A 13,891-nucleotide genomic window follows, 5' to 3' on the forward strand; every position below is an offset into this window, starting at 1 on the left:
GCAGCTGGCGCGTCCCTCCTAAAGTGGTGGCAGCGCCGGGCTGTGCACAGCCAATTTCTACTGTGCCAACACCCACCCCCCCTCCACCTCCCGTGAGTGCGAGTGGAACTAGTGGCAGAGGAAAGTGCTTCGCCGAAGGTTGGGTGTGGGTCGCCTGGCAGGTCGGGCGTTCGGCCACCTCCGCCCCTCCCCCGGCGTCCTCGCGGTCGGCGCCCCCTGGACGCACTAGTCCGCACTCCCAGTACCGCTCGGCTCACACCCGCAGGCAGCGTAGCGCTCATTGTCTGGCCTGGCGGCGCGCTCCCCTCCCCCTGCAGCCCGCCGTCCCCTCCCCACCCTTTATTTTCTCCTCCCCTCGCTCCCTCCTCCTCTTCACCTCCAGCACCCAGTCGCTCGCAGAGCGCAGTTCCGACCCACAGCCTGGCACCCTTCGGCGAGCGCTGTTTGTTTAGGGCTCGGTGAGTCCAATCAGGAGCGCAGGCTGCAGTTTTCCGGCAGAGCAGTAAGAGGCGCCTCCTCTCTCCTTTTTATTCACCAGCAGCGCGGCGCAGACCTCGGACTCGCGCTCGGCTGCCGGCGCCCTCGGCCTCTCTCCGCGCTCGGGAGCACCCTCCACCGCTGCCGTTCTTCATGCGCAGCGCCCACCCGAGGTTCGGCTGCTTCCTCTCTTGCTCGTGCTCCGCTCTTTCCTTCCCTCTACCCCTGCCCGTCGCGGGCCCCCGGGTCCTGCGCTCCGGGCCGCAGTCGGCTCCGAGGGTGTCTGGCTGCTCCACTCCTGGCAGGCTGTAGCGGCTCCCAGCTTCCCGGGACACCCGCGTGCCAACTTCTGGTGTCTTTTCCTCTCCCAGTAGCGCTTATCTGCGCGCAGGCTTATCTCCGAGTTATCTGGGCGCAAAGGGGCGGGAGCCGCAGTCCTACGGGCAAACAGACTTCTTTCTTGCTATCTAGCCCGGGTCTGTGTGTGCGCATTCATTTCAGTGTGGTTATCTCCAATGAGCCCAAGCGATTTGGAAAGGCAGCCCCGAGTAGGCCTGCCCGGCTGTGTTTTCCTCTGTCCTTAAAACCTTCCGAGCCTCCCTGTCATTCTTCCTGCTCTCGCCTTTGGGGTGGCTTCGGCTCCAGGGCGGTCTCACGTCCCCCCTCCTTTTCTCTGCACTCCGCTCCACCCCGTACGTCCGATTCCGGAACGGTCTGGCCTTTCCACTGCTGGGGATGACCGCGGGGTGGGCTGGGGTGGCCGGGCCGGCGAGAGCGCACGCGCTGGTAGCCGCAACGCGAGCCGCGGTTAAGGTGTGCGGCGCCGCCACGGGAACGCGGGCTGGGCGTGAATCTCGGCTCTGCGGGAACCCCTCGCCGCCTGTGCCCGGAAGGTCCGAGACTGCCGTCTCCGCCCCAGGCCCCACCTTCCCAGGGCTGAGTTGTATTTTTTTTCTCTGGGGCTTGCGTTCCGTCTGGTGAACGCAGTCCGGGAAGCTCTGGGAGAGCCCGAGTGAGAGAGCGCGGCGGTTTCGTTTTCGGGACAGGTTGCCTTCTTTGAGCCAACGATTTCCACGAGGGCAACCTTAATACTGGACGAGGGACACCTGCAGGGAGGGGGAATAAGGCAGCGGCGACACGCAACGCTACTTAAAGAGTTCTTTTGTGTGTGAACGGCCCGGAGGGAGCCACTTTGAGGAGGAAGGAAAACCTCGGCCAGCCTCGCAGCCATCCCCTGGGATCAGGCGCGCACGTGGATGAAGGATGCTGCGGAGGTGGGGGGCGGGGAGGGCGAGGGTACCAGAGAGGTGGGGGTGTGGGAGGGCGGTTAAACCCTGTCTTAGGAGGATCCGGTCGCTGCTGCGCACGTCACAGCCCCTCTTATTCTCCGACACTCACTCCCAGGGCGGAAACGGGATCTTTGAGGAACCTCATCAGCTAGGAAAGGGCGTGCAAGTGCGATGTCGTAGAGCCTGCGCTCTTGCTAACCCCTTTTTATTTCTCCTCCCGTCCCCGTTTCCTCGCCTCAGGCGCTAGAAGTCAGCTTGCAGCAGCGCCGGACTGTGGATGGCCTTGACTGAAGACGGCTGGTGCCTCTCCAAGCGCTTCGAGGCCGCGGGTGAGGACGCGAGCGACTCCGGAGCCTTTCCAGCGCGGGAGTCCTCCACGCCTCCTTCCCCCAGATCCTCCTCTTCCTCCTCCTGCTGCTCTCGGGGTGCGGAGCGCGGCCCCGGCAGCGCCAGCAACTGCGGAACGCCGCAGCTCGACACGGAGGCGGCGGCGGGACCCCCGGCCCGCTCGCTGCTGCTCAGCCCCTACGCCTCGCATCCCTTCGGGGCTCCCCACGGACCTGCGGCGCCCGGGGTCGCTGGCCCCGGGAGCGCCCTGTCGAGCTGGGAGGACCTACTGCTCTTCACCGACCTCGATCAGGCCGCGACCGCCAGCAAACTGCTGTGGTCCAGCCGCGGCGCCAAGCTGAGTCCCTTCGCACCCGAGCAGCCTGAGGAGATGTACCAGACCCTCGCCGCCCTCTCCAGCCAGGGGCCGGCCGCTTACGACGGCGCGCCAGGCGGCTTCGTGCACTCGGCGGCCGCCGCAGCAGCGGCGGCGGCGGCGGCCAGCTCCCCAGTCTACGTGCCCACCACCCGCGTGGGCTCCATGCTGCCCGGCCTGCCGTACCTGCAGGGGGCGGGCAGCGGGCCCGCCAACCACGCGGGAGGCGCGGGCGCACACCCAGGCTGGCCCCAGGCCTCGGCCGACAGCCCCCCGTACGGCAGCGGAGGCGGCGCGGCGGGCGGAGGGGCCGCTGGGCCCGGCGGCGCCGGCTCGGCCGCGGCGCACGTCTCGGCGCGCTTCCCTTACTCCTCCAGCCCGCCCATGGCCAACGGCGCGGCTCGGGACCCCGGGGGCTACGCCGCAGCCGGCGGTGGGGGCGCGGGCGGTGTGAGCGGCGGCGGCGGCGGCCTGGCGACCATGGGCGGCCGGGAGCACCAGTACAGCTCGCTGTCGGCCGCGCGGCAGCTAAACGGAACGTACCACCACCATCACCACCACCACCCGAGTCCCTACTCGCCTTACGTGGGCGCGCCGCTGACCCCGGCCTGGCCCGCCGGACCCTTTGAGACCCCGGTGCTGCACAGCCTGCAGAGCCGCGCCGGAGCCCCGCTCCCGATGCCGCGGGGCCCCAGCACGGGTAAGGAGCGAGCCCCCGCGGGGGTGGGGGTGGGGGGGTGGTACCCGTGGCTTTGGGGCGAAAGCGGGCGTGGAGCAGCTAGTTGACCTGGGCCCTGTTTTCTGGGCTTTCCTGTGGGGGTGCCCAGAAGTCGGTCTGGCCCAAGGCAGCACTTGCCGACCTGTGGACGACCCAGAGTCTGGCAGCGTCGGTGTGGCGCTTCTATTTTGCGCACTGTTGCTCAGTTCCCTTCCACGGAAGAGACTGGATGTGCCTCACTGCGCCTAGGAGAAGCCGAGAGGCCTTGATGAGTAGTGAATGGGGTGGACAGTAGGAAGGAATGAGCTCGGGAAGGGACCGATAGGGCCTGAGCCCTGTGGGAGACTCTAGTTTTGCGTGAGTGGAAGAGTGAGATTTCTTTGGGGGTAAGTTCAGGAGAATGTTGGGCACTTAATTCACCCTGTCCTCGGATACACAGTCTTGCTCAATCTACCTCTCTAAAGGTGAGGAGTTCTGTGTGTCTTCCTCAGAGAGAGTATTTTAAAAAGCTCCATAGTGGAAAAATACCCGAGGACCTAGTTGGCATCCCCACCTCCCCTTCAGTGAGAGGGAAGAAGACAGAGGACACCTGGACTGGAAAGCTGGTGGGGGGCCCTTTGGCTTGGCATCGGTTGATTGAGGCGGCTGGGGCTCCCACATCTATCCTTCCTCTAGAGTTCAGCCCACCAATTTTTCAGTTTCCAATCCCACTTGTACTGTCACTCCAGTGTCTGGCGAAATTTGTGGAAAATCTGGGAAAACACAATTCTCAGAATACCTGGAAACAGCCCATTTTGAAGTGTTTTGTTCACGGATGCAAGGGAGGATGCGAATTGTGTTGCCTGGCCTGACAGAGGCCCTTTGGCTTCTTAGCCACAGCATTCTGGTGCTTTCACAGGTTTCCCTTACTTTATATTTAATCTGCTTTATAAGCTGGGAGGCTCCTAAGACAAAGCTTTTTCTTTTTTAGCTGTTGTTTGTTTGAGGGGATCTGTGGGAGTCACAGGGGTGGCAATGATGAAGGAGGAGCATTGGCTTAAATTATTTCACCTGGTGCTTTTACACCACAGGTCTCAGAGCCTCAGCCTTCCGTTTTGGGACAAGAAGTCCTTTAGGGGCCCTGATTAGTTAGGATATATGAGGCATTGCCAATCTTGTGTTCAGAAGACATGCTGGAAACTCGAGTAGCCTGAAAGTGAAGGATCTGATCTGAAAAGCATTGGTGACGGTGGGAGAGGGCAACAAGCTCTTCCTCTCTTTCTCCACCCACTCTTAAGATTTTGGTCTCCAAATTTCCTCTTTCCCTTGCAAAGCTGGCTCTGGAGACCATCTTCGCGATGAAGGGGTGGCGGGCCCTGCAGATTTGCTGAACTTTTGAGTAGAGACTTGAGAGCAGAGCGCTGTCACCCTTCCTGCTGCCTAGGGACCTGTGTCTGGCTCCCAGGGACAGAGGGAAGCAAGATGTGGGATCTTCAAAGGATGGGAAGGGGGTGGGTGTTAGGGATGTGAGGCCTTTGTCAGTCTGGAGTCTAGCAGGGAATCTGAAAGGGTTTGTGAGTTGGGTCGGGGGCAGCTGCAGTTGGAGCAAGGTACAGCTAGCTCTGCCTGTTCCCTGACACACCTTAGCGTGATCTACAAGTTCCTTTCCCCTAGTCTTCCAGCATTTCACAGGAGAGAGAGTAGTCCAAAAGACATAACTGGAATCTTCAGGTTTTTAAAGTACCTGGTCCTGTGTGTGGAAAATCCTTTTAGAGGCAGTAGGGTGCGATTGCAGGCAAGTTATGTTTCTTTTCATTTTAAACTTAGCTGATCCTTTCACCAATGTTTTCACTTTTTGGATAGGACACTGCAAAATTAGAAAAATCTTCTGTAGACCCAGAGTATATTTGAAAAAACCAAACAATCAAAAATGGGAAGGGGTTTGAGAACACCCAGGTTTTTTGCATGGAGTCAGGAAGGCAGGAAGCTACTGAGAATAAGCCAGTCTGGGCTAGGGGAGGTGAGTAACTCTTAACTTTGCTTGTCCTCACAGGTGTTCTTTTGCTAGAGAGACCTGGACCCGGAAGCCTTGCTCCCTCCCAGCTTCCTAGCTAGAGTCCCTGCTTCTCCATTTCAGTTTTTTTTTTTTTTTTTTTTTTTTTAAACAAACGATTTCTGGAGGCACTCTTTAATTTGGTCAAGCAGCGGGACTAAAACCTGTGTTGAGCTTTCTCAACCTGGCCAGTGCGGAGGCTTCTGGGAACCAGCTCCATACAACTCTCCCTGGTTTTGGTAGTAGGTGGCTGGGGAGTCCTGGGGGAGCTCAGTGTCCTCACAGCCCTTCAGTCCATGAGCCCAGCCCTTTCTTAAGCTCCCACTAACTGTGTTCTATTCTTTGGGTCTTGGGGAGACGCTTGCTGGCTGAGCCCTTCTCTCCTGAGTCTGTCACCCCAGGGGCACCCGAAGCAGCCATGTTAGGAGAGAAATGATGATGAGTAGGGGGAAACTGAGGAAGGAAGGGGCTTCCAGCACTGTCAGATTTTATAATTTTAGTTTAAAAGCAATTTTTTAAATTATAGAATTGTAGCTGCTGAGGGGTGGGGAAAGGTAGGGAGGGAATGGGAGCTATAGATTTTATTTAACTAAAAATAAGCAAACTTCCTAAATTTTATTTATCCACAGTGGACTTTTAAGTTTTCAGATGACTGAAGAGCTACCTGGAGAGTTCACACTGTTTTCTTCTTATTGTTCTCATCTGGGGGGGCAGGGGAGGGAAGGAGGCCAGGCACAGGTCTGGCTTCTCCAGAGAACGCCTCACTCCTCTATTGAGAGAGACTCTGATAGGTAACATTTTAAAGTCAACAACAAAGACAAATACCTTGTTTAACTTCAGTGTCCTTGAAGTCCTGAGCATTTTACTGATTACCGTAGTCAATAGTGGCTTTTAGGGCGGAGAAGAATAAATCTTTGTGATGTTGTAAGTTGCAGTATCCCCATGACAACTTTGAACTCAAATAATGTAGGATGCTGGTTTCTTTTAAACTTAGTTCTTGAGGAAGGAGACTTGTTTTGTAGGGTAAATAGTAAATGGAATTAAAGAGTATTTATGCCAAAGACACATTTAAATATCTTTACAACAAACGGTTAAGTGTGCAGGAATGAGAAGGAACAGAAAGGCTCAATAGCACACAATCTTCAAGTAAAACTCTAAAGTGTAATGTTTATTTCCTTTAAAAATGGATTCAGAAATTCTCAAAGGAAGCCAATTGGGGCATTTAAATCCTTTATAATATTAATGACCCAAACAGGAAATATTTAATTTTAAAAAGTCTATTAAAAAGTACTTAATTAATAAGTACATATGTCATTGGATATTTATTCATTCATATTTAACCAATTTAGGGTAAGTAATACATTTTACAACCACTTATTCTTAAGGTTGTTTTTAAATAACAGGTTTTGATTCATTGAGAACTTCAAAAACTTAACCAACTAGAAATGACACAAACACAATTTTTAGAAAGATTGCATAAGTTGAAATTTTAGTGTAGGAAAATAGGAAACGGTTTTATTTAGCATTGGGGTGGTCTGAGTAATTTTCTGGATCAATAAAATATGAACCGTTTGTAGAAATTTTGCAGATAGAAACAATTAGACCCACTTTAAAATCAGAATATTTTAGTGTTTGTTGTGGCATGAAAATAAAACTCGACATTTATCTCTGCTTATTAATATTAGTGCATTTCCTCCCTGAGAAGATCCGAGGCATGTTCTAGTTAATTGTTGTAAATGCTCAAGAACAGTATTTGTAATTTCACGTGTCTTTTTTAGAGGGGGGATAGGAAGGGTGGCGGATATAGTAAATACTTTTTGAAAGAAAAAGAAGATAAAGGAAGTGAGGCAGCCTCCCCGTGTCCTTGCGGGCGGGAGCGGGGTCAGTGAGCAGCGTTAACAGTGTGGTTTGCTCGGGCTTGGCAAGTGGCATACTGTAATAATGATGGATTTCAGTTTTTGAAAAGCTTGTGAACAGCCGGAAAGGAGGGGTCAGGGAGCCCAAATCGATCTCCCCACAGTTCATCTCAACCCTGAGGTCCTTGTTGGTAGAAGGCAAATGACCTGGACGCGGCTTCCAGCACTGACTTCTACTTTGCTAGGTTTTTACTGGGCGCGCCCCAGGGTGCAGAGAATGGTCCGCCATCAATAGGAACCTCACCAGCCGCTCCCGGCTCGGCTTCTGAGCAGAGGGATCCGTGGGGAAGGGCGCGGGCCCGAGAGCGGGCGGCAGGTCGGCAGCACTGGGAACGTGGAGTGCTGGGGGTCTTGGCGGGAGCCTCAGGGAGGAGCGGGTGCTGCGCGGCCTCACCGGGCCTTGGGTCCCTTTCTCACTGCAGACCTGCTGGAGGACCTGCCCGAGAGCCGCGAGTGTGTGAATTGCGGCTCCATCCAGACGCCGCTCTGGCGGCGGGACGGCACTGGCCACTACTTGTGCAACGCCTGCGGCCTCTACAGCAAGATGAACGGCCTCAGCCGGCCCCTAATCAAGCCCCAGAAGCGCGTGGTGAGTGAGACCGCCGCCCTCCTTCCCTGTGGCCCGGCCGGGGCCCGGCCCAGTCAGCCCTGGGTGCCCTGGCCGGGACAGGTGCCACGCTGCCGGGAGCCCCCCCCCGGGCCTGACCCGAGCGCAGGAATGAAGATTCCCCATTTGTTGGCGCCAGATTGAAGGTTATCCTGAAGTCAACGTCTAGGGAAGGAAAACAGCCTTTTCCTCCTACTTAAGATGGGGAACGACATTTTATATGAAAGAGAGCAAAAAAGAAAGGTGTAGGGTAGTGCCATTTTTTAAAGTACAAAAAATCTCTATTTACATGTCTCTATGTATTTGTAAGTGCACTGAAATAATTCTGGTAGGAGACACGAGAAGTGTGTGATGATGGTAACCCCAGGAGAGAAAGACTGAGCCTACCGACCCAGGTCAGGTGAAGGAGAGAGATGTTTTTTCCACTATGCATTCTGCTCTGGTTTGAATTTTGTTCTTGAAAATCAATGCTCATTTACAGCACCCCTCTCCACCTCCCAACAGGACATGACAACATACCCACACTCCCTTTCTCTCTACAGCCTCATTGCAGGTTTCTTTGATTCTGTCCCTTCTCTGGGTCCCTTCTACCTCTTCTTGGAGTCAAACAGGTTTTAGCCGCAAATTCCATCCGTCTTTTGGATTGCCCTTGAGTCTGGTGAAAATTTATTTACTCTAACCTTTGTTATTTTGAAATCTGGCTGTTCAGAACTACATAGAACTTGAGAAAAAATGCAGTCTGTGTGTTCTTCACAAGTTGAAGATTTTCGCCAATATGAACACATTTTATTGTGTTTTAAAGTGTGGGAATTCTGATTTTTTTTTCAGGGATCAATCTCTTATTATCTTATTATTCTCACTTTTAAAGGAGAGGGTACTTAGAGAAAATAAAGCTTTTGCGAGTCCCACGGTAAGGCTAACATTTGTTTAGACAAGTACACATACTCTAATACCGTTTAAAGTAAAATATTTTGCAGTTAGATGTCAGACATCTTAAGTATCCAAGTAATTTATTTAATTGTTATACTCTAATTAGCAGGAGCAAATGCTACACATGATGTTTGAGTCAACCAGATTAGAGTGCAATTGCATCACAATGTAAGTCTGACACCTTAAGGAGAAGCAATTAGTTTTATGGTTGTTTTGTTTTTAATGCATTTAAAATAAAGTGGCCAAGGTTAATTTAATGAGTGTATGTGCCTTAAACTTGTTACAGCCTCCCACCGCCTACATTTTTTCTTCAAAGGCCATCCTCAACTTCAGTGCCTGCCTGATTCCCTATGGTTTTCATTTTTCTTACAAGCATGATATTAAAAAAAAGTAGCTGGAAAATGTTCCAAGGAAGTTCTTAGTTTCATGTATTAGGCTATGTATTAACAATGAAACTGATTATTATGATTCTTATTACTATTTTGGAAAGGTGCATTGAGCTGAGAACTAGCTGAGCTCCGAAGTAACATTTTCTTGAGATTGAGTAAAAACCTGGTAGAATAGTAGCCATTTCAGTTCCCGTTGTATTATAAATTTAATCTAGTAGCATCCATATTTAGATAGTGCCGTTTGTTTTGTGCTCTTACAAGTAAAAATAACTTACCAGAAAAACAGTTTTTAACATCTCTGAATCAATTAGTTTCCCTTCTGTGTGGCAGCTGTCTTGGCAGTAACCAAGGTCAGCTAATATGCTTGGTAAGTGGCTTATAAATGATACCAATTGAAGGGTGTGTCTATCAATTAGTTCTCCTTGTGGGCTTCTTATTTATGGTTTTGATGGACCTGCCTTAGTTATCAGAAGTAGAATGTTGAACCCAAGTTTGTTTAGCCAGCAATACAGAACCAATCGCCTTGCAAAATAAGAAATTTATGGTTAACCTGAATTCCTTGTCAGTGATGAATGTAACTGAGATCATTTGTTACAAGGAGCTTTTATAACCCACTCACCTTCATTTCACATGTTTATGAGGACTGGCTTCACTTATGATCTGCAGTTGACAGTCATAAAGTTCTTTGATATAATGGCAAATTCTGATAACAACGTTACTTCCCATTGGCTCCGAATTCCACTGGAAACTGTCATAAATGGCCTGTTTATAAAATGAACCTTCCTGTCCCTTGTTTTCTGATTTTACATTAATAAAGAGAAAGGAGTGTTCTCCTAGGAAATTATTTTCTTGTAGCCAGAGAGGAAGAAAGAAAAAGAAAGAAACCCTGATGAGTAAGGTTTTATATGTTTTCATCATTTTAGCAAAGCAATTCCCAAATAGTTCTCCTGACATCTAAACATATTCATTACTACCAAAAGTCAAATTGATTTTTTTTCTTAGCACCGGCTTCTTAAAATGTAGTGCTAAGAGGCTTACCAGTGTCCCGTTGTTTTTATGATTTGTCTGTAAAGAGTAATGCTAAAGTAATACGGCAGGATGTGAATTGTAAGTGAGAAACTCAATTGTATCTTTTAAAATTGCCACCAAAATATGTGGATGTCGCTGTTCTTTAATCTGTGAATTTTCAATACATGCTCTATTTTTATTTTCATTGTGCATTCTTTACAACTTCTCTTAAATTAATTAGTGTAGCTAACTTCCCAAATTCTGTAACTTTCAACCTGTTTTGGTCCCTGGATTTTCCCTATAGCTTTTTAAAGAGGAGTCATGGCACCATTATTTTAGTTGCCTGTCTAGGTAATTTATAAACACATTTAGATTTTTGACATTCTAGGGAGGAAGCTGATACTAGGTTAAAATCTCATTCTTTATCATTCTCTCATAATTTAGGGGAAATAAATTCCCTTTAAGGATGTTACGGGCATAAGGGAACATGAAAATCATAATGACAGTAACAGGGTTGATTTTCTGATAATATCATTTAACTCTTTGTGTGAAAAAAAGCTCATTATTATAGTGGCAGGGTAAATAAAATATATTAGTATCATTGTATATAAGAATGCAGCATTAAAATAATGCCAGAAAATTTGCTTATCCTTTGCAAAAATGAGTAATACAAAAATTCAGGCAGCATTTGATCATGGTAATTATGGAGTATATTAAAAATATACCTCTTTACAAACATTTTGTCTGTTTTCCAAAGTCAGTTTCTGTTAATATATAGTTTCTTCAAAAGTTTCTGGTTTGATCCTCTGCACATGGGAAATGGACCCGATTAACTTAGGTTTCAGGTGAAACAGAGCCTGCCCAGAGTCACGTCACTTGTTGGCAGGCAGTTGTGGTTGCATTTCAGTCGTCTTACGTCTCGGACCTCTGACAACAGTAGGTGCAGTTACTGGCCAACATTGTGACTGGTTCCTGGTTATCCTGTAATCTACATTAATGTGCGGGAGCAAATCAAGTGTGTTTGGGATCAAGCACACTATGTAAAACTTAAGTTTCTTGGGCCTGGAAGGTCAATCTAATTACACTTCAAATTTTTCCTCAATGAACCCCTTCTTTATAATAACCAGGTACATGCTTGTTGATGACAGGGACATGATACATTCATATCTGTAGCGTATCCATAAAAATAACATAACTGTACACTTACTTTCTTGTGCTGCCTTCTAGCCTTCCTCCCGGCGGCTTGGATTGTCCTGTGCCAACTGTCACACCACAACGACCACGCTGTGGCGCAGAAACGCTGAGGGCGAACCTGTGTGCAATGCTTGTGGACTCTACATGAAGCTCCATGGGGTGCGCCACGAATTCTGCTCGCAGTGCATGTATATTGAGTCTAGTTTGTAAATGACTTCAGTTAAAAAAGTCCTCAAAGGAGAAGAGGATAAAAGTAAAAAAAATCTGATTTTTTTATATGCATGTTATTGAATCTAGGATGATATTAATTATATTAAACTTATCTTAGATGGCAGTAAGAAACAAAAATGTTGCCAGTTAAACTGTCATACACATCCACTGTAAAACAATATTAGAAATATTAAAGTGTGAAAAATGTATATTTTAGAATTGATAAAATTGTAGTAACCCTTTAAAAAAGCCTGCACAAAGAGAAAAAAGCATGGGAAGAACTAGAATGGCACAATAACTATTTTATATCTTAATTTTTGAATGTATTCAAATATATTTATACAAAGGAGTAATATACAGAGTGAGGAAAAAGTAGGTTTACAGTTGTTTGCATGGAAAGTAATAAAATAATAAATAATAATACAAGAATAAACTGTTTCACATACAACTGTAAGCCTACTTTTGCCACACCCTATATTTGATCATTTTAAGGATATCACAAAATATTATAAATACATCTCAAAAAGGAAAATAACCTTGTATGTGTACAATTGGAAGAAGAGAGCACATGAGCTCTTTGAAATAAAAGTATGCATTCAGTGGTTTTCCTCTATAATTGAAGTTGTATAAAACAATAAGCATTAATTGAAGGAATAATATCTCCCTGGCAAATCACCTCATTTTCTCTGAAGGAATCTGCATTTGATGGGGTAAGTGTAGTCTTTGTGCAGTTGGAATCTACTGAGTGTGTATAAAAATTGGATTGAGATTTATGCCAAGTTCTTTTAAATAAGGGCTTTCAGTACTGATGTTGGGTCTTTAGCTAAAGTTTAGGTTTTATTCAACATAATATTTATTAACCATATGGCCTATGTGAAATTTTTTCTTAGGTGCCTCGACCGCTTGCTATGAAAAAAGAGGGAATTCAAACCAGGAAACGAAAACCTAAGAACATAAATAAGTCAAAGGCTTGCTCTGGTAAATATAATAAAATGCAATTTGATTGTAAAGTATTTGTCAACCTTAACAACAGAGTATATGTGTATTTATGAGGTTAATTTTGACTGTTGCAGGTAGTAGCAATAATTCTGTTCCTATGACTCCATCTTCCACCTCTTCTAATTCAGATGATTGCAGCAAAAATACTTCCCCTACAACACAACCGACAGCCTCAGCGGTAAGTGTAAAACAGTATAGACTCTAAACTAGTGGGTAAGCTGTCTAATTTATTATCTTAAATTTTATCTTATCTGGTAATACAATAATCTAAACCAACAGTTCAGTTTAGTTAGTTGATACCTAAGAATAATTTTTAGAGGAAATTACATTTAAATGTCAACAAAATGACTAACTTAAGTACTTTACAAACCTCTTAATTAAGAGCTATATCATATTTTTATGGTTAAATTAACCCAAGTAAAAGCCAAAAGTTTTGGGTTGAAGTGCTTTAAATTTTTTATTTCCAGGTTTGTGTGCATATGTATATTTGTATGTATGTATATATGCACACATACCTGGAAGTGTCTATTTTATATATATAAGATAAATATATATAAACCTGGTATTATATACATACTATATGTATTTCTAATGTAGATAAAAAAAAAAAACCAAACTATCAGCTTAGTGGTTTCGTATACCCCAGAACCCATGACATTTAAATTGCTTTTGTTTATCATACCAACTCCTGCTTTTTGTTTTCCCTTCTCTTCCTTTCCCTTCCCCTTCCCCTTCCCTTCCCCTTCCCCTCCCCTTCCTTTCCCTTCCCCATCCTTCCCTTCCCCTTCCCTTCCCTTCCCCTCCCCTTCCCTACCCCTTCTTTATTCCCTTCCTTCCTTCCCTCCTTATCATCTACTCAAAACACAGCTGCCCATAATGTGTCAGGTGCTGTATCACTGATCTTTCTTACCCAACTGTCCTCTTGCAAGGAGGCCTTACCTTCTTCAAATGCACCGTAATTGTACCCAGGCTTCTTTCAGCCTTACTGCAAAGCCGTCAACAATTTTGTTTGTGAGTGAGGGTCTTTATGAAGATCACACACAAAGTTAGTTTCTGTAAAGCTGTGATTGGAACTCAGTTTTTCTCAAGTGAAGAGCACTTTTCCACCCTAGTATTTCCTAAATTTATCTTGATGCTATTTTAAAATGGCCAGGTTTCACCCTAGGTCTCACTGAAATCCAGGGTGGGGCCTGGGCAGAATGTCCCAGATACTGAGACTAGTTTAGGAAGAAACACCAGCCTTAAAATCCCTATTTACTTTGTAATTGTTTTCTACATTTGGCTCTGTCCTTTTAGGGGTACTTAGAAATACTACTCCTTCCTGGACCCCACCCTGGATTTTCTAAGTCAGAGACTCTGAGGGTGGGACTTGGAAATTTGTATTTATGAACAAGTGCCCCAGGTGACATTGAAACCCTG

General features: G+C 47.3%; 1 protein-coding gene across 4 annotated transcripts in view; it reads left to right on the forward strand.

Annotated features, from left to right (window-relative positions):
* The first annotated feature begins 366 nt into the window (after positions 1–366).
* Positions 367–13,891, forward strand: part of GATA6 (GATA binding protein 6) — a 30,500-nt gene continuing 16,975 nt past the window's right edge. Inside the window, exons 1-6 of one of the 4 annotated variants that reach the window (XM_053912737.1) lie at positions 367–458; positions 2,007–3,169; positions 7,558–7,724; positions 11,297–11,422; positions 12,364–12,451; positions 12,547–12,650. In XM_053912737.1, coding sequence (XP_053768712.1) covers positions 2,044–3,169; positions 7,558–7,724; positions 11,297–11,422; positions 12,364–12,451; positions 12,547–12,650 — 1,611 coding nt within the window. In that variant the 5' untranslated portion in view covers positions 367–458; positions 2,007–2,043. Of the gene's footprint in view, positions 651–1,009; positions 1,170–1,194; positions 1,752–2,006; positions 3,170–7,557; positions 7,725–11,296; positions 11,423–12,363; positions 12,452–12,546; positions 12,651–13,891 lie in introns of those variants that run through there. The other 3 variants (XM_053912735.1, XM_053912738.2, XM_053912736.2) reach the window with 3 other exon arrangements.

This window comes from Desmodus rotundus, chromosome 10 (assembly GCF_022682495.2).
Source record: "Desmodus rotundus isolate HL8 chromosome 10, HLdesRot8A.1, whole genome shotgun sequence".
In the NCBI taxonomy this organism is placed as follows: domain Eukaryota; kingdom Metazoa; phylum Chordata; class Mammalia; order Chiroptera; family Phyllostomidae; genus Desmodus; species Desmodus rotundus.